The 14,918-nt window shown below is 26.7% G+C and overlaps 1 protein-coding gene across 2 annotated transcripts; it reads left to right on the top strand.

Moving 5' to 3' along the window:
- The first annotated feature begins 5,466 nt into the window (after positions 1 to 5,466).
- Positions 5,467 to 14,575, top strand: Put (activin A receptor type 2 punt). 2 transcript variants are annotated; one of them, XR_012479670.1, is made up of 10 exons: positions 5,467 to 5,916; positions 7,598 to 7,794; positions 9,166 to 9,325; positions 9,454 to 9,593; positions 9,673 to 10,239; positions 10,365 to 10,502; positions 10,873 to 11,004; positions 11,087 to 11,264; positions 12,821 to 12,910; positions 13,191 to 14,575. XR_012479670.1 is itself a non-coding variant. In XM_074246630.1 (9 exons), the coding sequence occupies exons 1-9, from the start codon at positions 5,865 to 5,867 to the stop codon at positions 12,838 to 12,840; spliced, it is 1,584 nt and encodes a 527-aa protein (XP_074102731.1). In that variant the 5' UTR covers positions 5,467 to 5,864; the 3' UTR covers positions 12,841 to 14,575. The 2 variants fall into 2 exon arrangements, 1 of the variants encoding a protein (XP_074102731.1); XM_074246630.1 differs by having other exon boundaries at positions 12,821 to 14,575.
- Positions 14,576 to 14,918: the final 343 nt, after the last annotated feature.

The following is a 14,918-nucleotide window of genomic DNA, read 5'->3' as shown; positions in this document are numbered from 1 at the left end:
TTTTAAGATTTGCAGTTAGTAGTAAAGTGTGACAGGAATGGTGCATGGATACCCCGTTTTTCATGTGGTTCCATACGTGAACTTTTAATACGAAGAGTGTCGAATATGGCTTTAGGGAAACCAAAAGCGCTATCCAACTTCTGGATATATTTGTTAAGGGTGTCTTTGCAGGGAAGAGGGAGGATTTGACGTTCTCTGAGTCGTTCATATACCGCAGCATTTTTTATACCAAGTAGCAAACATTCATAAACCCACTCAACCGTATATCTTCGTTGTTTGGCATTTTTAGCTTTTACTGCATTAAAACAAGCACGAATTGCTAGTTGTTGCACGGGAGGCAAAATAGAAATTTCCGCTCTTAGAGCTTCATCTTTAATTGCCATACAATTAAGTCGTTGCGTTTCTATAATTTTGATGAGTGATTCATTCTGTAAAGGGTTAAATAGTTAAATAGGCATTTACAGGTGATTTAATTTAAGTTCTCAGATTGTAGTTGATTAAATTTGTATTCACAAACTAAACCGTATTGACGAAATGATAATGTAATGTAACGAGCATTGTATCAAACTTTTAAGTTTATTGAAAAAAATAAAAGAATATTGATCTTAAACACTCACAACCTGTAAATAATCAAGTATACATGAAGAAACGATAAATAAGTAAATACCTACTTTACGTTTGAGGCGCTGAATTTGTTTAGTTTTCAGGCTCTCCTGGTACTTCAAGTCAGTGTACGAACTTTTAATGTCGGGTTTGACTTTGTACGATCGATTTTGCAATTTCCGTCTCAATTGCCGACAAGCAAAGCATCGAAAAAGATTCATTTGTTTCTTATATTGTTCGTCAGGCAATGACACACCAGAACACGCCGATGAACATCTATTATTAATGAGAAATGATACTAGTAAAGTTCATTTAACAAGTAATAAAAAACCTTAGAATTATCATTTTTAGGCAATTGTAGAGTATACTAATGTGCTCCGTACTTAAGATACACAATAATTATTAAGTTTGGTAATCGATTTTTTAAACATGGAAAATCGATAGCAAATTTTTAAATTTATTAATAACAAAAAATTAATGTCCGTAGCCAAAAATGGAAAAGTAATCCAGTCCCTTCACATAACTCACAGTTTTCCAATTCCTTCAAAAACTCCCAAAAATCAGATATTTGGGAAAAATTGGTATTGAATTCTACCGACTCTTGCGTTTTCAAGTTAAGTAACTAATCAAAAGTATAATGTTAACATTACCACAAAAAAAAAAACTGACGTTCGAACATTAGATTCTTATGAATTTTCAAAATTCTTGAAAGCTATTCTATCAAAATCTTCAAAAATACGCGAAAAAATCGAGAAAATAACTTTGAGAACTGATATATTTCTGTGTAATGTTCGCTTCGAAGAAATTTGAACATTCGTTAGCAACCAACGTTCGGAACTTTATGTTTATACTGTGAAAAATAAATTACAAGATCTAAAAATTCTTACTGATATATTGAAGTCTTCACTTATTTTTATACGAAATTTTAAATTCATGGATACTTTATCTAAATGACATAAAACTATATTTTTGGATTAACTAAATCTGTTGTCCAACTCCAATTTTGTGGCAAAGCATTGAATTTCAACACGTTGATAATTGTTAATAAAGAACATTTCTCAAGACGTAATTCAGGAGTAGATAACTCACGTGGCTTGAAATGATTAAATAAACAAAAATTAATGATTATTTTTTTGTAATAATAGTTCTAAATTTATAGGAGACGATATAAGAGACATGTCTAAAGACTTAACTTTTTTAACATATTCATAATTCAGATTGTTTGACTTATTGAAATATCTTATAACATGATTCTTTAATTATTTCATTTACTTTTGTTTTAAAGAATTGAATAGAGAAAAGAACGTGAATATGAAAAAAAAATAATTAATAATTTCTTTTCGAAAGACTATTTGTTTTATAACAATATTTTTCAAATTTAACTCTCATACACTGCTATAATAAATTCGAGTAAACTTGATAATTTTTATAGTGAATGTTTCTTATTATTTATAATAGTATATTACACACCTACGGAAGAAAAGTAAGAAATGTCTCAGATCACATGTAATTGTCGGCCGAGGCGAAGCCGAGGTTGACAAATATGTGATCTGAGGCTTTTTATTTACTTCCCGTAGAGTGTATACTATTTTTTTGCTCCACGAAGGCAGGGAGCTTCACTTTCTCAATATCTCAAGTACTTAAATAAATATTCTAACAAACAAGAGTAATTAGGCCTCCTAATTGTTTGTGCTTTTATCTTAAGTTGCAGAGTAATAATTCGAAATTTTAATTTTTCTTACCTGCATTTCGTTCTCACAATTATCATTTTCTTCAAAATTTTCAAATACGTCAATGCGTTTTGGTGACTCACAATTAATTATGTTTATGAGATCATTACTAATTATTGGTTCTTGGTTTTGTGGTGAGTTAGTTTTATGGTCATTTGTAATTAATAAATGGCATTGCATATACTGAGCTTCGTTATTTTCATTGTTGCAAGCTTTGTTTACACGGTTCGGATTCAACGTCGGAATAGCATCAGGCTTTAGCGAGTATCTTTTTCGAGGTAATTCTTCATAAATTCCAGTAGTCAATAATATTTTATCAGTTTTAATAATATCTTGATCATTAAAATGTAATTCACAGACATAATCTTTTTTTGGGGTGAGATCTTGCTTTAATCCACAGTACCACAATTTTAACAAGTCTGGACACTTGAATAAACAAACAAAAAAATTGACATGAAGTTATATTTGGAAATAATTTTAATAAGTTACTTTGAGTAAAACGTTAGCTCCAAAAAAATGGTAACGATGCAATTTTTTAAAACTAATTCTAAGAAGAAAAAAATTACGTTATACCTTTTTACAATTTCTTTTTAATTTGATCAAAAATGATACTAAAATCTACTGATATAAAAATTTTTGGGACTCTTGTAACATAAATTATTTAAAAAAATATTTTGAAAAAAGAGCACTTATAATTTCCTTTAATTTCTATAGGTAAAATTTTTTTATAATCATTTAATTAATATAAATTTAATTAGTATAAAAATTATTTCTTACAAAAATACTAAGTTAGGTTATATTACCTGTGGCACAATAAATAAAGACGTGTTTCGACTATTTAATTTTAATTTTTATTACGATCTTTTATCCGGCCACTCAAACACCCATCAACTATACATTTATTTACCATTTTAAACTATTATCACTTTGATTATTAATTAAAAAACTAATTAACTAACTGAATGTCAATTTGGTGTTATTAATAAACAATAACAAACGGACGCCATGATCCGGACATTAGCGAACGTAGTGACGCCCTAGCGGCTTCTTTTTGAAAATGATCTATCCTCAGTTTTCCGGACGCACTAACTGTACATTTACCTATGTCGATCGTCCTCCTTATATCTAGCCTCCGTGGTACATGCTATGGATTGACGCAATGTATATGTTTCAAATATATTTATTAATCCGTGATACCATGATCGCAAGCCCGGTGAACCAAGGAATCAAATAACCTAGCTTAAGCTACAAGCCCTTGGCAACTCTTCAAGGTGAAGGGTTCTTCTAATTTTTTATAGAGAAATTATTTTAATGAGAATTTTTTAAAACTGACCTTAGATTTTTTTTTTTAATTAAATTAATAACAATTTTTGATTTTTTTTAAATTAAATTAAGACTAAAAAAATATTTTTAAAAAATTGCACGTGTAATTTTTTTAATTTTCTACATGTGAAATTTTCTTTTAAAAAATTTTCAATAAAATAAATGATTAAAAATTTTAAATGTCAGCTAAATTAATTTTCATATTAATTGAGGTTTAAATTTTTTTGTAAAAAAAACACTTTGCAATTTTTTTGTGTTTAATTTAAAATGACAATTATTTAAAAAATAAAAATACTAGTAATAAATAATTTAAAGAATAAATTTTTTACAGTAAAAACAAAATTTCTTGAATTGTAAAAATAAAATAAAATAAAAAGACTGATGTAGCATTAAATAATCAAGATTACATCATCCATTTGTTTGCGATTTTTCTATCAACATACATAAATGTATTATTTACATACATATGTATAAAGCAAGATCTAACTAATATAATGCCTATGGTAACTATCGATAAGATCGCAAGAGCGGTCATTCCTCCGCTCTGTATATGAACACGTTCATAATAGTCTTATTGTGTACTCAGTAAAAGCTTTTGTTGTCGATGCCTGAATATTATTCATTGATTTCCCTCAGTCCTGTTCCTTTTTCAACCCTTACGCTTTAATTTAATATGTATTCCGCTCGGATAAAAAATCCGACAGGACCTCACGTAAAACTTCAATAAATAATATTAATTATTTAAGTAAATGGCTATTTAATTACTAAACAAATTTTAGCTTCTTACGTAGGAGGGTTCCGGTATTTCTTCTTTGTATGAAAAACAGCACGTGGACTCTTCACAAATGTGTATGTTTCTCTGGTAGATACGGCGGGAATATTGTAAAACTGCAATCCTCGGCTGCACATTTTGCACTCCTGGCATGTTTTTGACGTCATTTTTTTTTTTAAACAATTACTCGCGTTAAATTGATAAAAAATAGACCAAATTTCAACTCTTAAATAAATTTTAAATTTTTTGGTTGTCAAAATAAATAATTAAATTGTAATTTAATATTTTAAAATAATGAAATTAATCAATAAAAATACTACACATTGAGTGTACCAGTTGGAATGTACATACGTTCATTTCGTTTATCAGTCAACTTCCTCGTTACTATAGAAACGTAATACAGGAAATTGTCTCGACATATTGATGTTCTTGATGAGTAAATAATACGCGAATTATTTATTAACAACAAATATTTAGACTTACATGTCAATTAATTATTTTAATTAAAGTATTAAATTAAATTACAACTAAAAAGATATTTCTTACAATGTTACAATTTTTTTTATTAATTTTTTAAGTGAAATTAAAAAAAAAGAAAAATTTTTTTTGAAATTTTGAAATGTCGGCTAACTTTATTTTTATAAAAATATATATTATTAATGAAGAATTATTAAAAAATTTGTTATTAATATTATATAATAATATAAGGAGAAGAAAAAAATATCTTCATTTTTTTATTTCTTCTTTTAAATAATTATTTTTATTAATTTCTTCTAAAAAAAACATTTAAATTTGAAAAAAAATTCAAGTTAAATTTTTGAATAAATTTAAATTTCGCGCCAATATTTTAAACGAATCACAAAGCAGGCAGAGAAGAAAAGTGGCTCCGATTGGTCGAGAGATTTATTCTTATTGATTAACTGGCCAGAGAGGGGATGAAAGCGACCAATGAGAGCTGAGATGAAGGAGAAAGAAGAGAGAATTTTTAAATGGAAATGAACCTGCATGTAGTCAATCGAGAGCTGCGAAATTAGACAAGCGTCCGTTCAGTAGCGCTCCCTGCAACTCAGCATCGTGTTTCGTGCATCTTCTGTTTTTATATTTAATAATAATTACAGCGATATACATTATTGAGCACAAGTTTTAACTGAAATTGTAGATTTATAAAATTCCTTGTGAAGATAATCAGTTTTACAAGAGAGTACGTCTGTTGTGATAAAATAACAATTTAAACGAAAGTTTATCAACTCAGATTGGCAAAATGACGGAAATTGGATTCATGAACAATCCAGTATAGAGTGAGAGAAAGAAAATAAGCTGAGTGGACACTGGGGGAGTGAGATAGACAGACATGTGTCGGTGGATGAATTACTACCATTTGCTTAATAGCTAATAGCTTACACGAAATTTTATTTAGCCTATGCAATCTCTGCACAATGGCTGTGTCTTTATACAAACTTTCGTATCTTATTCTTATTGGATTAGTGGGTATGTATTACAGTTCAATATACATGTTACGTATATATCATGTCTGATTTATATACATATATCTATACCAATACGGTTATTAAATATTTATACATCACAGTGGGTTTATTATTGTAATTGTGAGTGAAGCTCAAACAATCGACCTTCTTATTCCAATCGACCGACTACAATTTTTTGATCCTTTTTTTTATTTTCTATTTATTTCGTTATAAAAATAAATATGTCATTTTTTTTGACAAATATTTTATGATATTAAAATTAACATGAGATAAAAGTGTATGAAAATTAAGTTAGCCGACATTTAAAAATTTTAATAATTTATTTTATTGAAAAATTATTTTTAAAAAATTGCATTTTTAATTTTCTACATGCCAATTTTTTTTGCCATAAATTATTTGTTACAATAATGTTTAAAATGATAAAATGTCTGCTAAATTAATTTTCATTAAATGAAGAGACATTTAAAAATTTTTAATTTTTTAAATCAATCAAAATTAAAAGCAAAAAAAAAAAAAATTTTTTTTAAATTGCACTTAAAATTTTTTCCACATGTCAAAATTTTTTTAAATAAATTTATTAATTAAAAAAAATATTATAAAATTCCCACGTGCTTTTAATTTTCAATTTTTTTATAAAAAACTTTTTTTAAACATTTACAATGTAATTTAAAATATAAATTACTAACTAAAAATATTAAAAAAATAAACATTAATTAATTTTTTATTCTAATACTCTTTTAGATATCTTAGCCCGTAGAATAAAGTTAGCTATGTTTACTTTCGCCAGTCGGCAACATGTAAAAAAATATCTCCGAAAAAATCTCCGAGGAATTTTCGCAAGATTGATAAAACGCTTAGTTATTAACAAAAACAGTTTGTAACTGGCCTAAGTAGCTTGATTGATTTTCAATAAAATTTATTTCTTGAAACTTGATTAAAAAATTCGAGTTTTTAAATCTTCGGGTCATAAAAACTATTAGTAACTGCTTATATATATATATATATATATATATATATATATATATATATATATATATATATATATATATATATATATATATATATATATATATATATATATATGGAAAAATTATTTTGAGAATGGAAAAATTAGCTTAACAGCTGATCCAGTTACCGACGCGGATTGCGCATCTACAAGTGGGGAAATGTTGCGCACGCCGCGATTGTTTTTAAGTTTTGGAGTATCAAATTTATGTCAATTGGAAAAAATTACATAAATTATAATTGCAGCTGTCACAAGAATTATCTTGTAAAATATTTTTTTAGTTTTTAAAATTTAAGTCGGTCAATCTGGACAAATTTTACTCCAAAAAAATAGAGTGTAAAATTTAAGACTAATAAGCTCTTAAAAGTTTTGTATAATTCCCAAGCAAACTCACAAGTAAATGTAACACTACACTCTAAATATGAGATGTGAGAGGTAATATATTTATATGCTTACAGCGATCCAAGGCTGAATGCTTATTGATATTATAAAGAACTGATTACTCTTTTTTGAATATTTTTTTTACTCCCAATCTATGTAACTCATCCTTGTAAATTATTTTAATTTAAAGTTTCATTTAAAATAAAATTTCTTGTAAATGTTTCAATATTATAGCTTCGCAATTAAAATCGTCATTATGAAAATTCTATTAATAAATAATTTTTTTGGCAAATAGGTCTGTCGTCTGTTGTTGGCCATGATATTAAAGGTTCAACGCAATGCGAATATTATAACGAAACGTCGTGTGCAGATCCAACGAAAAACTGTCCAGAAATAGAAAAATGTTCGCCACCTGAACCAGACAAAAGGAATCACTGTTATGTGCTATGGCAAATTGACGAAGTTACTAAGAAGTCTATTGTTAAACTCAAGGTATTTTTTTTTTTTTTTTTAAACTCAAAATAGCAAATTGTCACGGGATTTTAATTTAAAAATCCCGCGTGATCTTCTCCCGGGCTGGTCGCTGGGTATAGCACCGCCAGGGTCCGCCACCTACTGGGCTCCGGCTCAGCTGGTCCCAAGGTTACACCCAAGCGCAATGCTGGAAATTAAAACTTTGGGATCAAATTAAAAATAGATTTAAATTTCATTAAGTTGACATTAATTAGGATTAAGGTTTGATAATTACTAGATAAATATTGAAGAAGATGGTCAAACGTCAATGGTAGCTAGTTGATAATTATTTATTATGTAGAAATTATTTTTGGAACTAGCTGAGTGCCGCGGAGCGTGGTCTGGAAAATTTGGAATAATTTCAGGTAAATAATTTGCGCTATGTAAAATTCTGGAATAATCCAGAGAGGTATTATTAAATTATTTTATAGAAAGATATTAATTAATTCGATGATAAATCCGCTGCCGGTGGGCCGGTCATCGGGAGACTCATTGTAACAAACCCATAAATGTCACTGACTTTTGACTTGCCTCGTGGCGCAGGAACACGAGGAAAAGTAGGGCCGCGGGGGGAGAGATCATTCTGGCGGTAGCGCTCTGTAGCGAGCACGTGGTAAATCACAACATTTCAATTTATCAATTATATTATTTTAACATAGAGTATAATTAATTACGAGACTGAATCTAATATTTACGTCTTAATAATAATGCTCACCGTTAACGTCGGTCCTCTATTTATATATAGATGTTATAATTTGAAATTATTACTTGAGTTTGGTATAACCTTGAGCCAGCGTATTGTGGTTATTGTCATTATATCACATTAACAAAGTAAGAAACTAAATACCGGCTTAAATATATTTAATTCTTAAATAATTAATTGTCAAGATAAATCCAATAATTGGTTTTCATAATATAAATCTGTTAAATTGTTACATTTTATAATTAGGTTAAGTCTTTGAATATTAAATATATTTGTTCATTTCAATAACAACAACCACCGTGAGAATATTTATTTGTCTCTTGAATTTTGCACGTCATATAATTTGCATAATTATTTATTCTCCTTTCTCCTTTTTATTTGTCTCAAAATTGACTCGTGAAAGGCCCTGATTGATCAAGGGTTTGTTATTCTTCCCTTATAAAAGAGTAACTGGCGTCCAATGGGGTTTCTAACCCAGCCTGTGTGTCGACGGGTCATTTATTTATTTTCGTGGGCGACCTGGACAAGGATATTCGGGAGTTTACCTCTCCACTGTTGGCTTTCGGATTATTTTTTTGGTACAAAATTAAGTTGGTGTTTTAATTTTTTTAATTATTTAACTTGTCATTATATTTTTTTTTTTTCAGGGTTGTTTCTTAGACAGTAGAGAATGTTATGACAAACAATGTTGCATAGAAAAAAATAGCGACCGCAAGGGAAAAATGTATTTTTGCTGTTGTGATGGGGATATGTGTAATCAAAATTACACGTGGGATCCTCAGCCGACTGAAGCGCCTAAAGATCATGGTAAATATTTTTAATTCAGATATCTGAAAATTAAAAAAAAACGTTTTTATTTAAAAAATTATAAATGCAACTTTTTAAAAATAATTTTATAAAATTGGTTTGTTTAAAAAAAATAATAATTATTACAGAATTAACACCAGTACCGAATCCCGAACAACATGTGATAACACTTGTTGTGTCTGTATTGGTGCCAATGCTGTTGCTGACAGTTATTTTGCTATCATTGTTTTGGTGTTACAAACAACGAAAGCTCGGATATTTCAATGAGGTAAATAAAAATTTATAGTTGACAAGTTATGGCAGTCACATAGTAAGTAGAAAAATAATTTATCGTAAAACATGTTTAGGTTCCAACACTAGAGCCACTTCCCTTGCCTCAGCCGTCGCCGAATCTGGGTTTACGACAAATCCACCTGGTCGAAATAAAAGCCCGTGGTCGTTTTGGAGCAGTATGGAAAGCTCAATTTAAAAATGACATCGTTGCTGTTAAAGTATTCCCGATGCAAGATAAACAATCATGGCAAACAGAGCAAGAAATATTTAAATTAGCTCATATGAATCATGAGGATATATTACGATTTATCGGTGTTGAAAAACGCGGCGACAATCTTCAGGCTGAGTTCTGGTTGATAACAGCTTATCATGAAAAAGGATCACTCTGCGACTATTTGAAAGCCAATGTTGTAACTTGGGCAGAAATGTGCCGTATTGCCGAGTCAATGGCGCGTGGATTGATGCATTTGCATGAAGAAATTCCTGCAAACAAAGCTGATGGGTATAAACCCGCGGTAGCGCACCGCGACTTTAAATCGAAAAATGTTCTTCTCAAGTCCGACATGAGCGCATGCATCGCGGACTTTGGACTCGCGTTGATATTTCAACCTGGAAAACCTTGTGGCGACACTCATGGACAAGTACGGAAAAGTTTTTTTTTTTTTTTTTTAACGATAATTTGTACTCGCAGCCTTATTTAGTGTTAATTAGAAGTCTTGAATTATTTTTTTTTTTTTTTTTTATGTAATGATGATTAATATTACAGGTTGGTACTCGACGATACATGGCGCCAGAAGTATTAGAGGGTGCGATAAATTTTACACGAGACTCATTTTTACGTATTGACATGTATGCTTGTGGACTAGTGCTCTGGGAATTGGCGTCACGGTGTACGGTACAAGACGTAAGTTCTCAAGATATTTATAGATTGCTTTAAACATATCAAGTCTAATAAAAAAAAAATAAAAAAAAAATAACCATTTTTTTTAATTTTATCTAAAATTTCAAAATTATTATTATTCATAATTTTAAATTAGTAATAATAATAATAATAATAATAATAATAATAATAATAATAATAATTCAAGGTTTGAAATATAATTAGATATAATATAGAGTATATAAGTTATAAATTAAAAATTTTTTTAAATAAATTTAAATGAAAAAAAAAAAAAAAAATTATAGAAAAAATTTTAATCATTAAAGACATTAATATGAATGAATGAATATTAGATTGAAAAAAAAAAAATTATTAAATAAATTAAATTATTCAGGGACCTATCGGGGAATACAGATTACCTTTTGAAGAAGAAGTTGGTCTTCATCCAACTCTGGAAGACATGCAAGAAAGCGTAGTGCTTAAAAAAGAACGTCCATTGATACAGGAAACATGGCGAAAGCATCCGGTAATTGGACATACAATATTATATCACTTAATATCAATTTATAAATGAATTGTTATTATAATTATAAATGAATATTTTTTAGGGTCTTTTGTCTATTTGTGATACGATGGAAGAGTGCTGGGATCACGACGCTGAGGCACGATTATCAGCGTCTTGTGTTATGGAAAGAATTACTACCTTGAGTAGAAGTCTCGTTATCAATTCGTCGACTCTAATTCGCGTCGATAATACCAACGATTCAGTCATCACCAAGGAATCTAGTATGTAGTTAGTCTGAATGTATTATATTTATACTTGAATCGCACATCTCCGTTTCTTGTATTATATTTTTTTATCTATAATAATCGACAAAGAACGCTGATAAATTATTCATTTTTTTACTCTAAATTTTTCATTAGTTTATTAATCTGTGTGATTATTTAAATTTTCATAAAAATATAAAAATAGCGTATTTATAATTAGTTAATTTGGTTAGAAAAAAAAAAATTAAATTATATTGTGTAATTAGAAAAATCGTAGAACTGATATTGATAATTAAAATTATTTGTAATATAAAGTAGAAAAAAAATTTATAAATTGTAAATAATATTAGACTCAATTTAAAAATAAAAATATCAGTGTTCTTTGTCATTGTCAGAATAATGGAGAGTATTTTGAAATGATTTAAAGTATTGGGCCGAAAAAAACCCGATTTTGTGATGAATATATAAAAAAAATACCGAGAATTAAATGGTTAATTATTAAAAAATAAATTAACGAATAATACTCTAATGTATTGATGATATGAACGTTTTAACAACCCTTATACGATGTACCTGGTAGACACAATCGTGTTAACCGATTGATAGCCATGAGGAATTCAATAGTTCAAAAACAAATCGCTATTAACAGACACAATATTATTTAATCTGCTTTTTTTCATTTAACTGCTTGCGGAAATATTGGTCACATCTGTAGAAAAATCTTTTCTTTTTTCTCTATTCATTTTTAATTAATTCGCGTTATTAATGCCAAAAGGGCGCATCTCAACATTTGCGGCTGCCTAATTTCAAAACATTAATTGACAATTTTAAGATTTTTTTAATTTTTTTTAAAAAAAACTTGATAAAAAATTTTATTTATAAATAGAAAATATTTTTAAGAAAAATTACTTAAAATTAAAGTCTAAAAGTTTTAAAAAATGCAGAAATACTGAAAAAAATCAGGTATAAAAATTTTTGTGTTTTAAAATTGGGCAGCCGATCTCTGCAGAGCCAAAAAGGCGTATAAAAAAATTTTTTTCACTCCAAATAATCTAAAGATGTTTATAAAATTTAGATCTGTAAGAAAAGTGAATGAAAAAATTTTTTGTATGCTTTCTTTTGGCTTTAAGATAAAAAAAATTCTAAAGCTAAAAGAGCGTATCATTTTTTTTAATCATAATTAATTACTAGCTTTAAAAAAAAAAAAAAAAAAAAAAGTTCACAAAAAATTACTAAACAAAAAAAAATACATACATATATGATTTTCCGATTTTTTTTTTTCAAATAGAACGTTACAGCTTTTTTTTTAATTCAAATCCATATTCTTTTTAAATAAAATGATTTGAAAATTCATTTATTTTTGCCGGTGATATAATTTTTTTTTAAGGCTTATAATTAATTATAATTAAAAAAAAAATGATACACCTTTTTGGCTTAAAAATTTTTTTGTCTTAGAACCAAAAGGGCGTATAAAAAAATATGTATATTGAGATGCACCCTTTTGACATGAGTAACGCAAATTATATTTATAAATTATAATTTAATTTTGTTTTTTCTTCGAATCAAATTTTTAGATCGGCACTTGCATGTGTGAACCATACAAGAGCCACGGATACATTATTAATTGTACAGTTCATCGAGGAAGATTTTAAAGGATGAAAATAGTAAGGATAATTATTAATAATAATTAGAGAATTAATGACTCATTTTATCAATTTAATTTTAATAAAAAAAATTCATTCTTTAATATTAATCAGCTATTTTGTAATTAATTAAATTTTATAACGGACTACATGTCTGCCCAGTATCGCTAATTTTTTTATTTTTCTATGTTAATTTATAAAAAAAATAATATATCATACCGACGCATAATTTACAACAAAAAATACTTTAAGTTTTTTTATTTATTAATTGTTAATTTTTATTTTTTTATTTTTATTTTAGATACTGGGCTCTGACAGTGCCAAATATTAATTAATGCTACGTAAATATTTTATATGTTTATTTAATTAAAAAAAAAAAAAAAAAAAAAAAAAAAAAAAAAAAAAAAAATTTGCCATTTAATTATATAAATATTAATTAATAATAAGATTTATAATTGTTAAGGTATAGAATTTTATGCGAGATCTGATCGAACAAATTTTCGATAATTAGGATTGACAAATAATTGAGCATTGCTAATTATTATTATAACAATAATATTAATATTAATATTAATAATAATACTATTAAAAATATTTATGAATTTAAGTCACTTGACATATCGACCAGTGAATTAGATGATTATAAATTAATTATTATAATTAAAAATTGTATTAACAGCGTATTGCTTTATTTACCACGAGCTAGTGGTCATCAGCTAAATTTTTTTAACATATATATTGTAAATACATTTAAAAAAAAAAAAAAAAAAAATAAGTAACACTTGAATTAGTTTTTTACATGCTAAATCTATACAATGTCTCATTTGTTCTTATAATTACTCACATGTATAACTCAACATCTTGTTTTAAGTAATTTTTTTGCCTTGTAAGACATCAAGTGCAAGATACAAGATTTATTTATTTTTTTAATTTTTTCCTTTCAAACTTGAACAACGAGGCTTTTGTAAAAGACTTTTTCTTAGAACTTGTACTTTAAAATTTTTTTTGACATACATATTAAAATCTATATTTATAAATAAAATTTTTTTATTTAGGAAAAATTATTATATATTTTTAAAAATGCATGCTCATTAAAATTTATAATGAAAAATGTTTAAATTTATTGTATCGAATTTTTTGTTAATATTTGCCAGCAATATTTATAATTATAAATTAACTTATAAATGATATAATAATTTTTTTTTAATGAAGAAATTATTATTATGATTATTTAAATGACACTGAAGTTAATTATGATAAAGTTAGCCGACGTTTTTAATTTAAAAAAATTTTATTTTTTTTGCAATAATTCTTTTAATAAAAAAAAAATTTTTTTAAATTTTTTTTTATCAATTAAATTACAACTAAAAAATATTTTTAAAAAATTGCACTTTTTTTGTATCAATTCTTTTAATAAAAAAAAATTTTTTTAATTTTTTAATTGAAATTTTTTCAATAAAAAATTTTGAAATGCCGGCTAACTTTATTTTGATTTAAAAAACTATTGATCTGTCATCCCAGGATAATATTGCGTAACATGTTTTTTTATTTACAATTTACAATGCTAATTTAAATATATGTGGTGGCAGAGACTGACTGGATGATATAAACTTGTTCATAATTTTTTATAATTAAACCATCAGTGATAATATTAATTAAAAAGAAAAAAAAAAAAAAAAAAAAAAACATTGTATGCTTTTTTCGTATTGTTGATCTAACTATATAAGTGTTCGTTATAATGTTTTTCATATTTATCATTAAATCATTATCAGTTATTAATCACTTTAAGATTTTAATAATTCATTTATTAATAAAAAATGTAACAGCGTCATTTTTTAATTAGCTCCGTAATTTTTTGTGTAAATATTAACTAATAATAATCCTAGGAGATTTAAGACTAAGAAATAGAAATAATCATAGTTAATTAATAAAATGTTTCTACCAAATTTTTTAATTGTAAAAAATTTATTAAAAAAAATAATTGGATATTTTATATTATTTAATTGTAAATTAATGAATTAATTAATAA

Source organism: Cotesia typhae, unplaced genomic scaffold (assembly GCF_013202065.1).
Source record: "Cotesia typhae breed Kobodo isofemale line unplaced genomic scaffold, CoteBio_Ctyphae contig_48, whole genome shotgun sequence".
NCBI classification, from domain to species: Eukaryota; Metazoa; Arthropoda; class Insecta; order Hymenoptera; family Braconidae; genus Cotesia; species Cotesia typhae.
Note: the sequence above shows the minus strand (reverse complement) of the source record. Positions and strands in the feature narration are given on the sequence as shown.